This window comes from Dendrobates tinctorius, unplaced genomic scaffold (genome assembly GCF_039654945.1).
Source record: "Dendrobates tinctorius isolate UK_male_01 unplaced genomic scaffold, ASM3965494v1 ptg000086l, whole genome shotgun sequence".
NCBI lineage: Eukaryota > Metazoa > Chordata > Amphibia > Anura > Dendrobatidae > Dendrobates > Dendrobates tinctorius.
In genome coordinates, this window is record NW_027361754.1 from 8,634,905 (window position 1) to 8,649,960 (window position 15,056).

General features: G+C 44.7%; 1 protein-coding gene across 2 annotated transcripts in view; it reads left to right on the top strand.

Annotated features, from left to right (window-relative positions):
• The window catches only part of PIK3CD (phosphatidylinositol-4,5-bisphosphate 3-kinase catalytic subunit delta), a 30,155-nt gene that overhangs the window by 6,994 nt on the left and 8,105 nt on the right, over positions 1–15,056 (top strand). For both annotated transcript variants that reach the window (XM_073584999.1, XM_073584998.1), the window contains exons 2-5: positions 12,480–12,649; positions 12,900–13,128; positions 13,222–13,442; positions 14,562–14,741. In XM_073584999.1, the coding sequence (XP_073441100.1) occupies positions 12,509–12,649; positions 12,900–13,128; positions 13,222–13,442; positions 14,562–14,741 (771 nt within the window). In that variant the 5' untranslated portion in view covers positions 12,480–12,508. The remainder of the gene's footprint in view (positions 1–12,479; positions 12,650–12,899; positions 13,129–13,221; positions 13,443–14,561; positions 14,742–15,056) is intronic.

Consider the following 15,056-nt stretch of genomic DNA (forward strand, 5'->3'; position numbering starts at 1 on the left):
GGTCTAACTTGCATCAATATGCTTCTTACTCTGCCTAGTAGATAATAGTTTGCTCTTGCTTCAGTTTGGTCATCCTAACTGGCTAATTCCCGCCAGTATATGCTGAGGCCATTACTTGTACTTTACTCTTAAATTGCTTTCAGTTTAACTTGCATTAATATGCATTTTACTCTGCTTAGCAACTATTAGTTTTGCTCTTGCTTTTTTGGATATTACAGTGGGATAATTCTCGCCAGCATATGCTGTGGCAATCACCTGTATTTATTTTTAACTCTTGCCACCTTATGCAAGCCTATGTGATTGGCGCAGCATTTTGAAATCGATTCTCCGTGCGGTGAAAACTGTTTACGGTGCAATGTACATTATGCGGTATTGGTTCTGCGTTTTGCCTTAACTGAGAACTAGTATTTCAGTGAATATAATAAAAGAAATCTTTTGGCAAGAGAAATATTTTCTATTATCTTTACTACATGAATACGGCAGGTTGATCAATGTAGCACTCTAGAGCATATTTGTATTAAATGGATGTGACTTATCATTTAATATTTTGAGGGAGCAAGGCTCTCTATTATTTTATCTACTTTGATTTTTTTACTCTAGATGTCATTGAGTATCTATGTCTACCACTGCCTGCTTTAGCATTGATGCTCTGTTGCTGTTTTTAATTATCATGTAATAAAATTTAACTTTTTTTGCTAAAACTCTCTTGGTCCCTATTTTTCACTTAATAGTTGAGATGGCATTTTGTTGATAAGTACCCACGTTGCAGAAATGCTGCGGAAATTTCCCCAGCATTTCCGCAACTCCCGCCGCGGGAAAAACACATGCGAATTCATATGCAGTTTCCTGCGGAAAACATGCGGAATTCAAGCGCATTCCAAGCGATTTGAAGCATCGCTTGGAATGTGATTGACAGGTTGGTCACACTTGTCAAGCATAGTGTTTGACAATTGTGATCAACTTTTTACTATTGATGCTACCTATGCAGCATCAATAGTAAAAGAATGTAAAAAATTTAAAAAAAAAAAGGTTATTCTCACCTTCCGACGGCCCCCGATCTCCTCTCCACACTCCCGGCATCTTACGGTCCCAGTAATGCTTAGCGCAAAGGACCGGAGATGACGTCACTCTCGCGAGAGCGCGGCGTCATCAACGGTTCCTTCGCGCAAAACATTACTGGGACCGGAAGATGCCGGGCGCTTGGTGAGAGGAGGGAAGAGTCCAGGGGCCATCGGAAGGTGAGTATATCGCTATTTTTTACAGGATTATGGTACCCAGGGCCTGGAGGAGAGTCCTCTCCTCCGGACCCTGGGTACCCATCCGCACATTGAGCGCTGTGCCAGTCATCTCCCGGCTGCGTCGCCGCTGACCTCCGTGCGACAGGAGATGACCCGCAGCAACCGTCGGGAGATGAGCGACTGACAGTAGCGGTGGCGTGCGTCGTTCAAATGCCGCGCCAATTCGCACCCATACTGCGCCTGTCGCTGATTGGTCACGCCTGTCCGGCCACGACCAATCAGCGACGCGGGATTTCCGTTACAGACAGACATAATTAGACAATTATATAGTAGGGGTTTTTTTTCCCCATAGAGTTGTACATAGCAGAATAGCCGCTAAATCATTGCCGGGGTTAATTCATTGCAAACAAATGCATGGGCTCCCATGGCAAATTCTCAACCAAAGAGGGAAAGCCAGTGAGTGAGGGCAGATATTAATAGCCTCGAGAGGGACCATTGTTTTTACCCTGTATTAACCCTAGACTAGTAAACGGTTCAAAGCACACAGACATTAATTAAAAATTCTTTTAATGAAATAAAGACACCAAGTTTTTGACCAAATGCACTCCTCTGCTAATCCATAAACCATGGTCCTGTAAAAAAAAAAAATATATATATATATATACTTTGCCCCAAATTTTACGCACAAACCCTAATCTAATTATTAGTGAGGGACATACAGTAAAAAATTTCATTTATTTTTTTTATATGTAAACCATGTGTCATTTCATGTCGGGTTGGGGAATGATTTTACAGAAGCCGTCAATTGATTTAGCGGCTATTCTGCAATGTAGAACTCTATGAAATATAAATATGTATTCTGTGTGTCTATATCTAGTCTTTCGTTTGGGTTTTAACCTGTCATAGGGCTCCATTATATGTCCATTTTGCAAGCCGGCGAGAAAATCTCGCCATACGGATGTTTACATGCGCAAAAAACGGAGCCATACCTTGACAACGGATGATATACGGATCACTGTTCAGGGAATATTTCTGCGTGTTACGACCGTAAAATACGGTCTGTATTTTTATACGTTGTGTCTGACTCCAGCCTAAGGGCTATGTTCACACATATTTTTGCTATGGTTTTTTATGTCAAGTTTAAGCTGCATACAAAAAGCAGGTTTTGCAGTTTTTTTTTACTTTTTTCACTGCATTTTTGTCAGAATCCATTTGTCTCTTGTGCATGCTGCATATAAAACAAAAATCTGATTCAACGTCATCAGGTTTTGGCACCAAAAACGCTGAAAGAAGTAACATGCTGCATTTTGCAAAAACGTAGATCTTTGACAAGTCAGACAAAAAAGTGCCTGAGATTAATAAAATTCCATTGTCCAGGTGTCCACGATCTGGAAGTAACAACGCTTTGGACGCAACACATGTTCGTTGCTACAGGTGAATCAGCATGTGTTCACCAAGTTAGATGCATTCTAATGGTGAAATTGACATGCTGAGGTCTGGAAAGATGCGCCGCGTGTTTGTCTCCGCGGGCGTCTCTGGACGTGGGATTTCTTGAAATCCCATCCACTATGCTGTAACATCTGGCATATGTATGCAGCGCCAAACCCGCAGCAACTCTGGATCGTGGGCACATTCCCATAGAATTTCACATTTTTTTTCACAAGATGGGTATTTACTGGGGTTTTCCACCTTTTTAACCTAAAAGTACCGTATGTTACGGAGTTTACACTGTTTTGTTTCTTACAGATTTTATTTCCTCCCTTTCAACTCTGATGTGGTCTGAGGTCATCAATCATCTGAAAGGAGCTCAGGAAAAGATCTGAGAGTTACCAACTCTCCAGTTAGAGTAAGCTTTCTGACTATTCTCAGTTAACTCCTTCAGCAGCCAGCAGTAGACGGAGGTGGACACTCCTTTACATAACAGTCCATTGGTCCTTCTGGGCCATTCAGGTTTGAATGCGGTCCTGAACAGTCGGTCGGGCGACCTTGTGATTTTTGGTTGGAATTTCATGAATCTGGTTTTCTGTCTGCTCGGATCACTGGTGGGGGGGGGGGCTTCCTCCATACTTCGGGTCAGGTCTGTGGCTGGGCTCACCCTGCAGTCCCTCATACCCGCCACCTAATCCCAATACTTGCGAATGTTATACGGACTAAAGGATCCAGTCTGTTATTTTACTCTGCCGATTTTTCATTTTGTGACACTGCAGGAAGATATCCCCCAAATATATGGTAATATTAAAGGGATTGGCTGCGCTGAAATGGCCTAATCTGGTGTCATGGTAGACCCTAACCCCCTCAATTCTCAACCCAGCACATGTGCGATGACACAGCCATCGCATCCATGGGCTGCAGGGTTTGTTACAGTGTGTCGGGGCTCCCTGTGCACCTGTGTGAGCCGCTCGAGGGTAGGAACAGGTTTGTGCGTCTCACCTGTTTAGTGCACAGTACACATTTTTAGTAAAACCTTATCTTACAGGTATCTTTCTTTTACTTCCCAACCAAGATCAATTTCTCGATGGCAGTGAATGGAAACGTTGTTTACCTCCAAAGGCTGAAATTTTGTAAAGACCCAGTTCTGCTCACAGCTGATGCTTTGTTGCACTGTATCCAGCAGCACAAATCTGTTACAATGTGTCCATGCAGGTAAGATGTAGTGTAGGTCCAGGCTGCTCATTGAGGGTTGTTTACACTGGACACAATGTAACAAACTCGGCTGTATAAAAATGAAGCTTAGATTTGTACAGTGCATGCTCTGGGTATTTTGGAGCAAACCAAAATGTTTCCGTACACTGATAGACAGCAGAGATGTTGAAACTGATTTGATTGAAACAGAAAGCGGCAGAAATTATTACTTTTTTTTATATTAATTGGGCACTAAATAAGCTTCTCAACAGATGAAATAATAAATGATGGTTTAATCTCTCTCATCATCATGAACTGTTGTGACTTCCAGTTCAGGCCACTCTGGTATACTGGTTTGTTCTTGGGTCACCCGACCAATGAAATCAATGATTGACTGCAGCGGTCAGGTGACGAATGCACAGTCAATGATGTCCCATTCCAATTTATAGTCAATGAACAAGGGTCAGGACATCATCCCCTTACAGTCCCCTTTAAGGTCTCGCGTTTTTAAACTTTCAGACTTGTCTGGAATTTTCTACAATGTAGCCTGCCTTCTTCCCCTGATGCGTATAATGGCGCCATGTTCATAAAATGTGTTGGCTAGTTTTTTTAACTTTGGGAAGATGCGGCATGAATTCTCTCCTTGCATCAATGAAGCGTTTTCACCAGTTTTGCACCATGACAGGTGTGCACTATTGTATGGTATTAATCTTATTTTCATTCTATTAATTTCATCTTGTATTAGAATTTTTTTAATTGTAAAATTTTATTTTGGTAGCTATGAGGGAATACGTCCAGTTTCATGTACCTGGTAGTGATATACTCTGCTCTTTACGTGGATGTTAACCACTGAGTTCTCTGATAGTAGAAATACTTCCCTCTTTACTGACCGTAGAATCGGGAAGAAAATGTATGCAGCGTGTGGATGAGCGGTGAACACGTTCAGAGTCGGCAAGCGAAAATTCCTGCCCATTTCAACAAAAGCCGCTTAACAACCCTGGAGGGCTCAGGAATGGCTGCCATTTTTATATGATTGAATACAATACTATGCGGGGGTCGCTACTTTCCGAAAACCATCCTGCACATGTCCATGGAGTGTGTTTGTTACTGCAACAGTGGTACATTGAAATCCATGAGGCTGAGCTGCCATACCATGCACATCCTGCAGACAGGGGTGGCGCTATTCTTGAAATCTAGAAACCATTTTGGACAACTTCATGTAATTTGCAGTATTTTTGGCTATTTGCATACAGTGGCAGACGCAGTCATGATAAAGGTAGATTTCCTTAGCTGCTGCCGTGAGTGGGGAGACGGGATACAACGATAATATAGGTGTAAGTACCGCTCCATTTATTTCACGTTCACAGGCTGAAGTGTACGCAAAATCCATATATCATGTATCTGCTTATAAAGAGGCCGGTGGGACGTGTAGAACCCACAATGGCTGCTGATAACGTTACAACTTTGGTTTCTGTTCAGATTGTTCCGCATCTGGAGAAACCAGAGATTGGTCACAATGGGAAACATGAAACACGACAATGGGAAACCCCCCCCCCCGGGTGTAATGTGTGTATGACAGAGCGGCCCACGGCTAGGAGAGAACCTGACACTGCAGAAAGGGGCTAGGTAAAAAATACATTATATTATTGACCCACAATTACATCCTGTATTATACCCCAGAGCTGCACTCACTATTCTGCTGGTGCAGTCACTGTGTACATACATTACTGATCCTGAGTTATATCCTGTATTATACTCCAGAGCTGCACTCACTATTCTGCTGGTGGAGTCACTGTGTACATACCCGTATATATTCGTGTATAATCTGAGATTTTCAGCCCATTCTTTTGGGCTGAAAGTCCCCCTCTCAGCTTATACGCGAGTCGTATAGCCAGGGGGTCGGCAGGGGGAGCGGGGGTGTCACATCATACTGACACCCCCCCCCCCCCCCCCCTTCCCGGCGTGGTCTCTGCAGCCCTCCTGCTTGTTCCACGGTCTCCCTTCCTTCCTACAGCGGTCACATAGTACCACTCATTAAAGTCATGCATATGCACATATTTATGACTTTAATGAGCGATACCTATTGACTGCTGAAGGAAGGAAGGGAGACCGTGGGAGAACGGGGCTGCAGAGACGCGCCAGGGGAACGTAAGTATATGCTATATTCACCTGTCCCGGTTCCAACGCTGCTCGCCGCTGTCTGCCCGCCGGGTCCCTCTGTCAGTGACGATCAGACAGCAGAGGGCGCGATGATGTAGTTAGTGCGCGTCCTCTGTCTGAACAGTCACTGACGGAGGGACCCGGCGAGCAGCGGTAGAACCGAGACAGGTGAATATCTCAGGTCCCGAGCCAGCGGCGACACTGTCCTCCAGAGTGTGCCGGGGTCTCCGCCTGCTCAGCACACCATCACCTGGCCCCCAGGGACAGGAGGTGAGTGTGTCTTAATAAATATATAATTTTTTTTTTTTTTTTTTTTTAATACCTGCAGTAGCTGCAGCAGCAATATATGGGGGCATAATCTATGGGGCATCTTATGGGGGTATATTCAATGAAGCATCTTATGGGGGCAGCATATAGGGGCATATTCAATGGAGCATCTTATGGGGGCATATTCAATGGAGCATCTTATGGAGGCAGCATATGGAAGCATATTCAATGGAGCATCTTATGGGGGCAGCATATAGGGGCATATTGAATGGAGCATCTTATGGGGGCAGCATATAGGGGCATATTCAATGGAGCATCTTATGGAGGCAGCATATGGAAGCATATTCAATGGAGCATCTTATGGGGGCAGCATATAGGGGCATATTCAATGGAGCATCTTATGGGGCAGCATATGGGGCATATTCAATGGAGCATCTTGTGGGGGCATATTCAATGGAGCATTTTATGGGGGCAGCATATGGGGGCATATTGTGTGGAGCATCATATGGTGCATAATCTATGGAACGTCTTATGGGGCCATAACCGTTATAGAGCGGCATATTATTCTATGGAGCATCTTATGGGGGCATTATTGACCTTTGTGCAGCATTATATGGGGTGTATTTTGTATTGAGCATCTTATAGGGCTATCATGAACTGTATGGAGCATTATATGGGGCTCCTGATTCAATATGTATATTCAAAAACATTTACCCTATTGACGTCTCAATTAATTTTACTTTTATTGGTATCTATTTTTATTTTTGAAATTTACCAGTAGCTACTGCATTTTCCACCCTAGGCTTATACGCGAGTCAATAATTTTTCTCAATTTTTTGTGGCAAAATTAAGCGGGTCGGCTTATACACGAGTATATACGGTACATTACTGATCCTGAGGTACATCCTGTATTATACTCCAGAGCTGCACTCACTATTCTGCTGGTGCAGTGACTGTGTACATATATTACATTACTGATCCTGAGGTACATCCTGTATTATACTCCAGAACTGCACTCACTATTCTGCTGGTGCAGTCCCTGTGTACATACATTACTGATCCTGAGTTACATCCTGTATTATACTCCAGAACTGCACTCACTATTCTGCTGGTGCAGTGACTGTGTACATTCATTACATTACAGATCCTGAGTTACATCCTGTATTATCCTCCAGAGCTGCAGTCACTATTCTGCTGGTGCAGTCACTGTGTACATACATTACTGATCCTGAGTTACCTCCTGTATTATACTCCAGAGCTGCACTCACTATTCTGCTGGTGCAGTCACTGTGTACATACATTACTGATCCTGAGTTACCTCCTGTATTATACTCCGGAGCTGCACTCACTATTCCGCTGGTGCAGTCACCGTGTACATATGTTACATTACTGATCCAGAGTTACATCCTGTATTATACTCCAGAGCTGCATTCGCTGTGTATATACATTGCATTACTGATCCTGAGTTACCTCCTGTATTATACTCCGGAGCTGCACTCACTATTCTGCTGGTGCAGTCACTGTGTACATACATTACATTACTGATCCTGAGTTATATCCTGTATTATCCTCCAGAGCTGCACTCACTTCTCCTGTAGTCTTCAGGTTTTTTTCTCTTATATTAAAAAAAAAAAAAAAAAAAATGTCCCTAGCATTTTAATCCCAAGGGACGAAGGTATTTGTGATTAAAGGGGGAGCTTTCCCTTGCAATCCAAGGTTGGAGTTTCTGTCAGGGATTCCGTCACATTTATTTGACAGGAAAATAGCACTACACATAAGGTTTTGTGGGGTGACCCATCAGTTGGTGATTGAGGTACCCTGCATCCGGTGATGTCCATATTCCATGGACCTGGTACAGCGCTGGGCCTTTCACACAATAACCTTTGGCGCCATACTGTCTGGTTGCTACGGGACGTATCTTTCGATACTCGTAGATTATCTGAAAATGGCTGCCTCGTCTACTCCTCCCTCATTAACCCCTCATAGCTGTGTCCCACGGTACTGATCTCACAGGGGCGGGGCTCGAGCGCTGACGCGGACTCCATCACTGTTGTGTGACGTCAGATTTTGTTTCCTTCCTCCCCAGTTCCCATATACTTGTATTCCGTTTCTGAGAAGTGAATTTCTTCCTCCTTTCGCTGTAGGATGAGATTTATTTTGCTTTTACATTTTTACTTCTCCTTTTATGCTTTCTTTTGTCACAGTTACGGCCTTGTGCAGCGTAATTCAACTTTTAACAATATTTCACGGGTGAAATATAATCATGAACATTGGAGCGATTTTTAAAAATCCTTTGATTCGCCATTTTCCTATCGGCTTTGAGTTATTTCAGGCCTCGCGCCCTCCAATTCACTTACATCACTGCTGACAGAATTCTGCTGGTTGCCCTTGGAAGCTGACAGATTTAACCCCGCCCAGCTGTCGGGCATGTGATCGATGCGCTAAACTGTCGTTTCTGCTCCCACAATGCACTGCTCTGACAATCTGCAGCGCTGGAAATTGAGCTTCAGTTATTATTGGAGATGAAAATATCTTTTTCTGAGAATCCGTATAAGAACAGAAAAATAGAAACCGAGGAGCTGCAGAGTTACATGGAGACGCAGCCTCGTAATGACTACGGGGAAGAAGGTGGCCATATTGGTTGTCACACTGCTTTCCCAGAAATGGGTAAAACTAAAATGGTCAGCCATATTGGTTGCTTATGGTTTTGCTGTTTGTTTAGTGTCCCTTTAAGAGCGATGCTCTGCAGCTTCCCAGTTAGGTAACTGATCTCGCATTCCTCTTCGTGTTCATAAACCGCCTGACAATAAGCTGAGGAAGACAATGGCTGAACAGCCCCGCGCCTGTGCGCACACTCGCATCCCCCGGTAGCTCTCTCTCTGCCTCCCGCCATTAGTAAAAATACTGTCTGTAGCGGATGCCGCTGACTCTCGGGGAGCGTCCAATGCTTCTTAAAAGCGCGGTGCGTCACCACGTGCTCAGTGCGGTGCAACAGCGTCATCTCGGGAACCTAATGGAGCCATCGCTGATACTGAGGCACAAAGTACCTCTTACCTCACCGTCGTATTTAGGTTTTTTTAAAAAAATATTTGTGAAATTTAAGGTTCTTGTCACCGCTCCATGTTCAGGGACCACCAGAATAAATAATCAGGCGTGAGGGTGGGGGTGAGAGAAATTTGGTGTTTATGGTTATTAGTATAAATTCATGTGTTGGTGAGCGTCGTCGTATTATGGCGCCATATTGAACCATCACTAGGCCTCAACTCTGAGAAACCAGTCCCATAGCAACCAATCACAGCTCAGTTTTCATTGTCCCTGAGCATGTTAAGAAATGAAAGCTGAGCTCTGATTGGTTGCTAATCTGCTGTTTACCTGCAAACTCTTGCAGTTTTTATGATGTCCTCACACCCCCACGGTTTTCGGCTGCCGCGTCGTAGCTGCGATGTCTAGCCTTACGCTGAACCATTATTTGGCGTTCGGGACGTGTGCTGACTTGTCCGCCATTAAGAGTCCATTTCTAATAGAATTGCTGCGGTTTTGATGGCGGAGTAGGCTGTAGGTCACATCGTGGTCGCCCTGTGACTCCTACATGAGACCCGACGACCCCACCCTTCGATTGGTTCAGTTGTAACGAAGCTTCAGCTGTAATAAGTATAGGGTCAGGAAAGCGTTTTCTGCTTCTGGATGGAAACAAGAAGGTTTTTACTCACTGACAGCAAGCAGGATATCGATACGCTTATATAAGCACATTGGTAGGAATCAGACATGGTGTCCGGCGTGTTTGATAGAATGTCCTTCTGGGGAATGAGACAATTTGGCGTCCTTGTAGTCATTCCACTTTTCAGACTGTGCCACAAACCCCCAGTTAAAGGGATGGTAAATGGGCATATGCGTTCAGAGGCCGGAAGTGAAATGCTGGCACAGAGGGGGCAGTTATTACCTGCCGAATATTCCCAAAAAATGATACTCTGAATAATACCAATATCTATAATGGGGATAATGTGTAAAGCCGCTCTCGATACGAACGTATCCAGCGTCAGATGTTGCATCAGTCTTGACCTGAGTGCTTCTTTATCGGATATAATTATAACTGTATACACATATTTGAGGGAGAAATAACCCAAACTGCTTCTTGTGACGTTTGGGGGGGAATTTATAGATTTTCTAGCCCTTCTGCTTTGGACAGATTAAAGGCGGCGTCACCCAGCTGTGAAAGCCAAAATCCACTTACTCACACGGGATAGTGTCCTGGTATCTCTATTACGCTCATGGACCAGGTGGCTCAGGATGAACACGGTTATCTGCCCCATGTAAATAGTCAGTCTCAGCAACAACTCCACTAATGGAAAGCCGTTCAGCCTTCTACATCCTATTTACATTTCTTCTTCTTTTTTTTTTTTCTCTCTCCAAGATCTCTGCCTGCTGTCAGTGAATATTCCATCGCTACTGTCAGCGGCCGCACTCTGCACAGAATTGATGAATCTCACCGTTCCATTGACTTTGCAAGGAATTAAAAACAGAACCAGAAGGCTATGGATCAGCAACAAGTATCACCTGAATTTTTTTGAAGGGATGCTTAGTGGATTGTTACTTGTGGCTGTCTGCACATGCTGGGAGTTGTAGTTCCACAGCTTTTGGACTAGAAATGGTTAGTGGATGTGTGATCTGATGCTTTAGTCACCCTGGGGTGATTGCACATGGGCACTAGCTCACAGGAGAGCCCTGCGTAGAGCGTCCGCAGCGCCTTTGTGTTTTACTGAGGTGGAATCCGCTTTCATTTTAGATATTTTTATACGTTTTGGTGATATAAAACCATGTATGATCCCGTCGGGGGGCCTGTGTAAGGGGATCTTCTGTCTGTACGCTGCTCGCTGTCAGCGTCTTCATGGCGTGAATCTGGATTCTTACGTAATTGCAGATAAAGGGATGCAGTGCGCACGCGGCTTCTCCCCCGAGTTGGAGGAAAATTCTGCAGATTTCAGGCATACATCTGATTTGTGAGTCAGAGGAGCAGCGAGGAAGTGGCCGGCACTGACGTCAGCGGCCGGCTATTGGGAATTATCTAGTCCTAGACACACTGTAGTAAGTCAGCTGTAATGTGGCGTCTGATAATCCGGAACTTCTGCTAATCTGGCACCTCACTGTGGTACTTGTGATTACATTGGATTTTTCCTTTCTCTTTTTATAAACTGAGTGTTTAGAATTGGAAGCAGAAGTGATTGTCAATCCACATCACCAACTGTGGTGCATATGAAAGTGACGACAGCGAGACACCCCAAAAAAGGGAAAGGGTGACGGACCATGCCTCTCTCCTTCTCATTCCTGACTTATTCCTCTCTAGTTGTGTTTGTGTCCTTGTCACTACTGGTATCAGTGACCCATTCATCCAGTCCAGACGTGGAGTGGCTTTACGGTGCCGCACACATTACTGAGTGGTAAATGTCACACAAAGTGGATTCGCCTGTATGTATTCTTTATCCTTTTTGATTTTTGGGGGATCCAGGATTCAGCCCTCATTGGTTGAGGACTTTGGTTTCCATTGACAACGAAATTTACAATTTAATTTTAGCACACATTTTCAACTTGAGTCTTTCATCCATCTAGATCTGACACATGAGCCCTTCATTGTTTTGAGCAGTATGTTTTCCTTTGATTGTCTGACATCCTTCACTAAATTTCTTAAGCTGCTGTGGCGGTCATATTAAATGTAATTTCTCCTGATTATTCGGTCATTCTCTTCATGCTTATCTTCTACTGGTAGCAGTCATACTATATGCTCAATATGGCGGTGTAATAATTTTCTCATTCTTCCCATTCATTGTTTTTAAGACCTGAAATATCACATACCTGGATGATGGTGGTTATGGGGGACCAGACTTTCTCGGGTAGCTCCGGCCTCCTCAGACAGGTCTGACCGCTCGGATTATCAGCTTGAGATGGTTTGTGGTATCCGGCGATGGTCTGCGTCATCATTGGGATGTTTGTGCAGCTTCTTAAAGTAAAAAATGGCAGTGTCTGCCACAATAACATAACACTACCCAGCTTTCCCAGGCTCTGGAACGGCACCTCTGCCCGTATACATGCTCATGGCTATAGGTGGCCTTGGGTGGGCCGCACAGGCGAGGTGTTATTGGGCCGGTTCTGTATGTGATGTGCCCACTGTAGAATCACTGGTGATTTCTCTCTCCGCAGGGCCGGTGGGGCGGTAGCCACAGGGTAGGATGCCGCCTGGAGTTTACTGCCCGGTGGACTTCTGGGCCAAAGAGGAGAAGCAGAGCATTTTGGTGGATTTCCTCCTACCGTCTGGCATTTACCTCAACTTTCCTGTGCCATGCAGTGCCAGCCTTGGAAATATCAAGAAGGTGAGGACTACTACTCCCATCTGCACACATTTTTGCTTTTTAATTGCAAATGAATCAGGCGTGGTGTGTGAGCCATTTCTAGTGAGAGATAAGCGGCTACAGGATGGATTTGACCCCACTTATCTCTGGTGTCCAGTCTCATGTTTGAAATGATACAAAAAGGCATCATAATGGTGCAATCTGACCTCTATTGTGGTCCTTTTTTGTATTAGTTTTTTTTTTTTTTACCCTTTTTGCTCATTTGTGGCAGTTACTATGGCAACGGGCGCAGCAGGAACCCCTGTTTCACACCCTTGGTTCGCCTTCGTCTTATGTCTTCACCTGCATCAATCAGACAGCCGAGCAACAGGAGCTGGAGGATGAGCAGCGGCGCCTGTGTGACATCCAGCCCTTCCTGCCAGTCCTGAGGCTCGTGGCCCGGGAGGGCGATCGGGCCGAGAAGTTACTGAATTCCCAAATAAGCCTGCTGATTGGCAAAGGTAAGAGGGCGAGGTGGGATTGTGGACAGGACGCTACAATATTTAAGGCTCTTCTCGTACAGCTGTGTATGTTCACTGTAATCCACCCTCCAGGTCTTCATGAATTCGACTCTCTAAATGATCCAGAAGTCAATGATTTCCGCAGCAAAATGCGCCTGCTCTGTGAGGAAACCGCTGTGCGGCGGCAGCACATGAACTGGGACATCTGGATGGAGTCCAACTTTCCTCTTCAGCTGGAGCATTCCTCCAAAGTGTTTGCGAAGACTCAGAGCAGCAAGACCCTGATGATCAACGTCAAGTTCGAGGGTAGCGAGGTAAGAAGCACGGGATGAGCCACAACTGTGACGGGACGCCCGGGGTCTGGTTCAGACGCCCTGTCCTATTCATGTGCAGTACCTAGAGCGGGCACTATCATACAAGGGCAATAGGTAAACTGTGAAGAAGTGGCCTCTAAATTGCGCTGTTGAGTCGGAAGCTCTGGAGTCTGACCCATCTGATCAAAAACTAATGGCCAGTTCTGAATGTTTAACCCCTTCCCAGAATGCAATCGTACATCCTAGCAAGGCTGTGTCTGTACAGCTGGTACGTACTTCTAATGACTTCATTGCTGTTTAACCATTGAAATGCTGCTGTCAATCTCTGGTGACAACTGGCACTATCCCGGTAGGGCATCTATTGGTATCCAACAGCACAATCACGAGCTACTGACGAGTAGCAATGGCAGTCGGAGAACTGCTAAAGTCCCCCTGTTACTGCCCTCCTAGTACTCTGATAAAGCCACAGGACGGACTGGAAAGGAAGTAATAATTTTTACTGCTTTTCATTGCAATATTGAAGTGCCGTAATATACAGGACAAGCAAATGATCGCAGGGGCAAGACCTCTAAGTGGACTACAAAATATAATAAAAAGTATTAAAAACACATACGCTCACGCTTCGTTTTTATGTTTTGTTTTTAAGCCACTAAGATAATGAGGAAACAATCCAAGTATAGTATCGTCATAATCACCCGGAAATTGAGAATTATTTTACCGCACAATGACCTCAGCTGAAAAAACAAAACCCACAAAAAACAATGGCAGAAAGCGCAAAAGTGAAAATGGCTGCATCATTATTGGTTAAATAATGGAAAGGCAACTTGTCAGCAGATCCCTGTTCCTCTCTACGCAAATAGGGTTGGTGGTGGCTGTAGGGGGCTGCACACGAGAGTCTGTCCCCTCAATCCCTGCACCTTTTACAATGTCTTTTTCTGAAACGCCACTGCCCCAGCTAATTGCAGTTGGAGTCTGGCGATATTTCATTCTGCTCTTATTTGGGGCATCATGAACGAATAAGCGGATCAAGATACAGAGATATGATATGATGTGCTGTGTGTCAGTGTCCTGTAATATGTTTTCAGGGACCCCTTTAATTGTAGCCATTGTATTTTTCAGGAAAGCTTCACAATACAAGTGTCTCCTCGGGACTTTCCTCTCTCCATTATCCGTGTGGCTCTAAGGAAAAAGTCCAACGTGTCCGGTCAGCAGTGCCCGGGGCGCCCGGAGGATTACATCCTGCAGGTCAATGGCATTCTGGACTACATCTATGGAAACTACCCGCTGTGCCAGTTCAAAGTAAGACCACGAGTCTGCCTGAAGCGTCACCATTTTGCAACATTGTATCATGAAAAGTTCTGCAATTTTCTAATAGTTTTTCAAGATCTCTGCTTGTTGTGAGTGATCGGAAACCCTCCTATATACATCCAGACAGGAAATGTTGTCCTTTTGCGCACACAAGAAGATGGTTGCTTCCCTTGATATAAGACCACAGTCTTGTCACTGAGTTATCATGCTCCAAATGTAAACTGGAAAGTTTCTGTTCACTGTTGGCAAGCAGAGATACGGGAAAGTGTATTAAAAATTTAGAACAATATTTTCTGTGCCCATTTG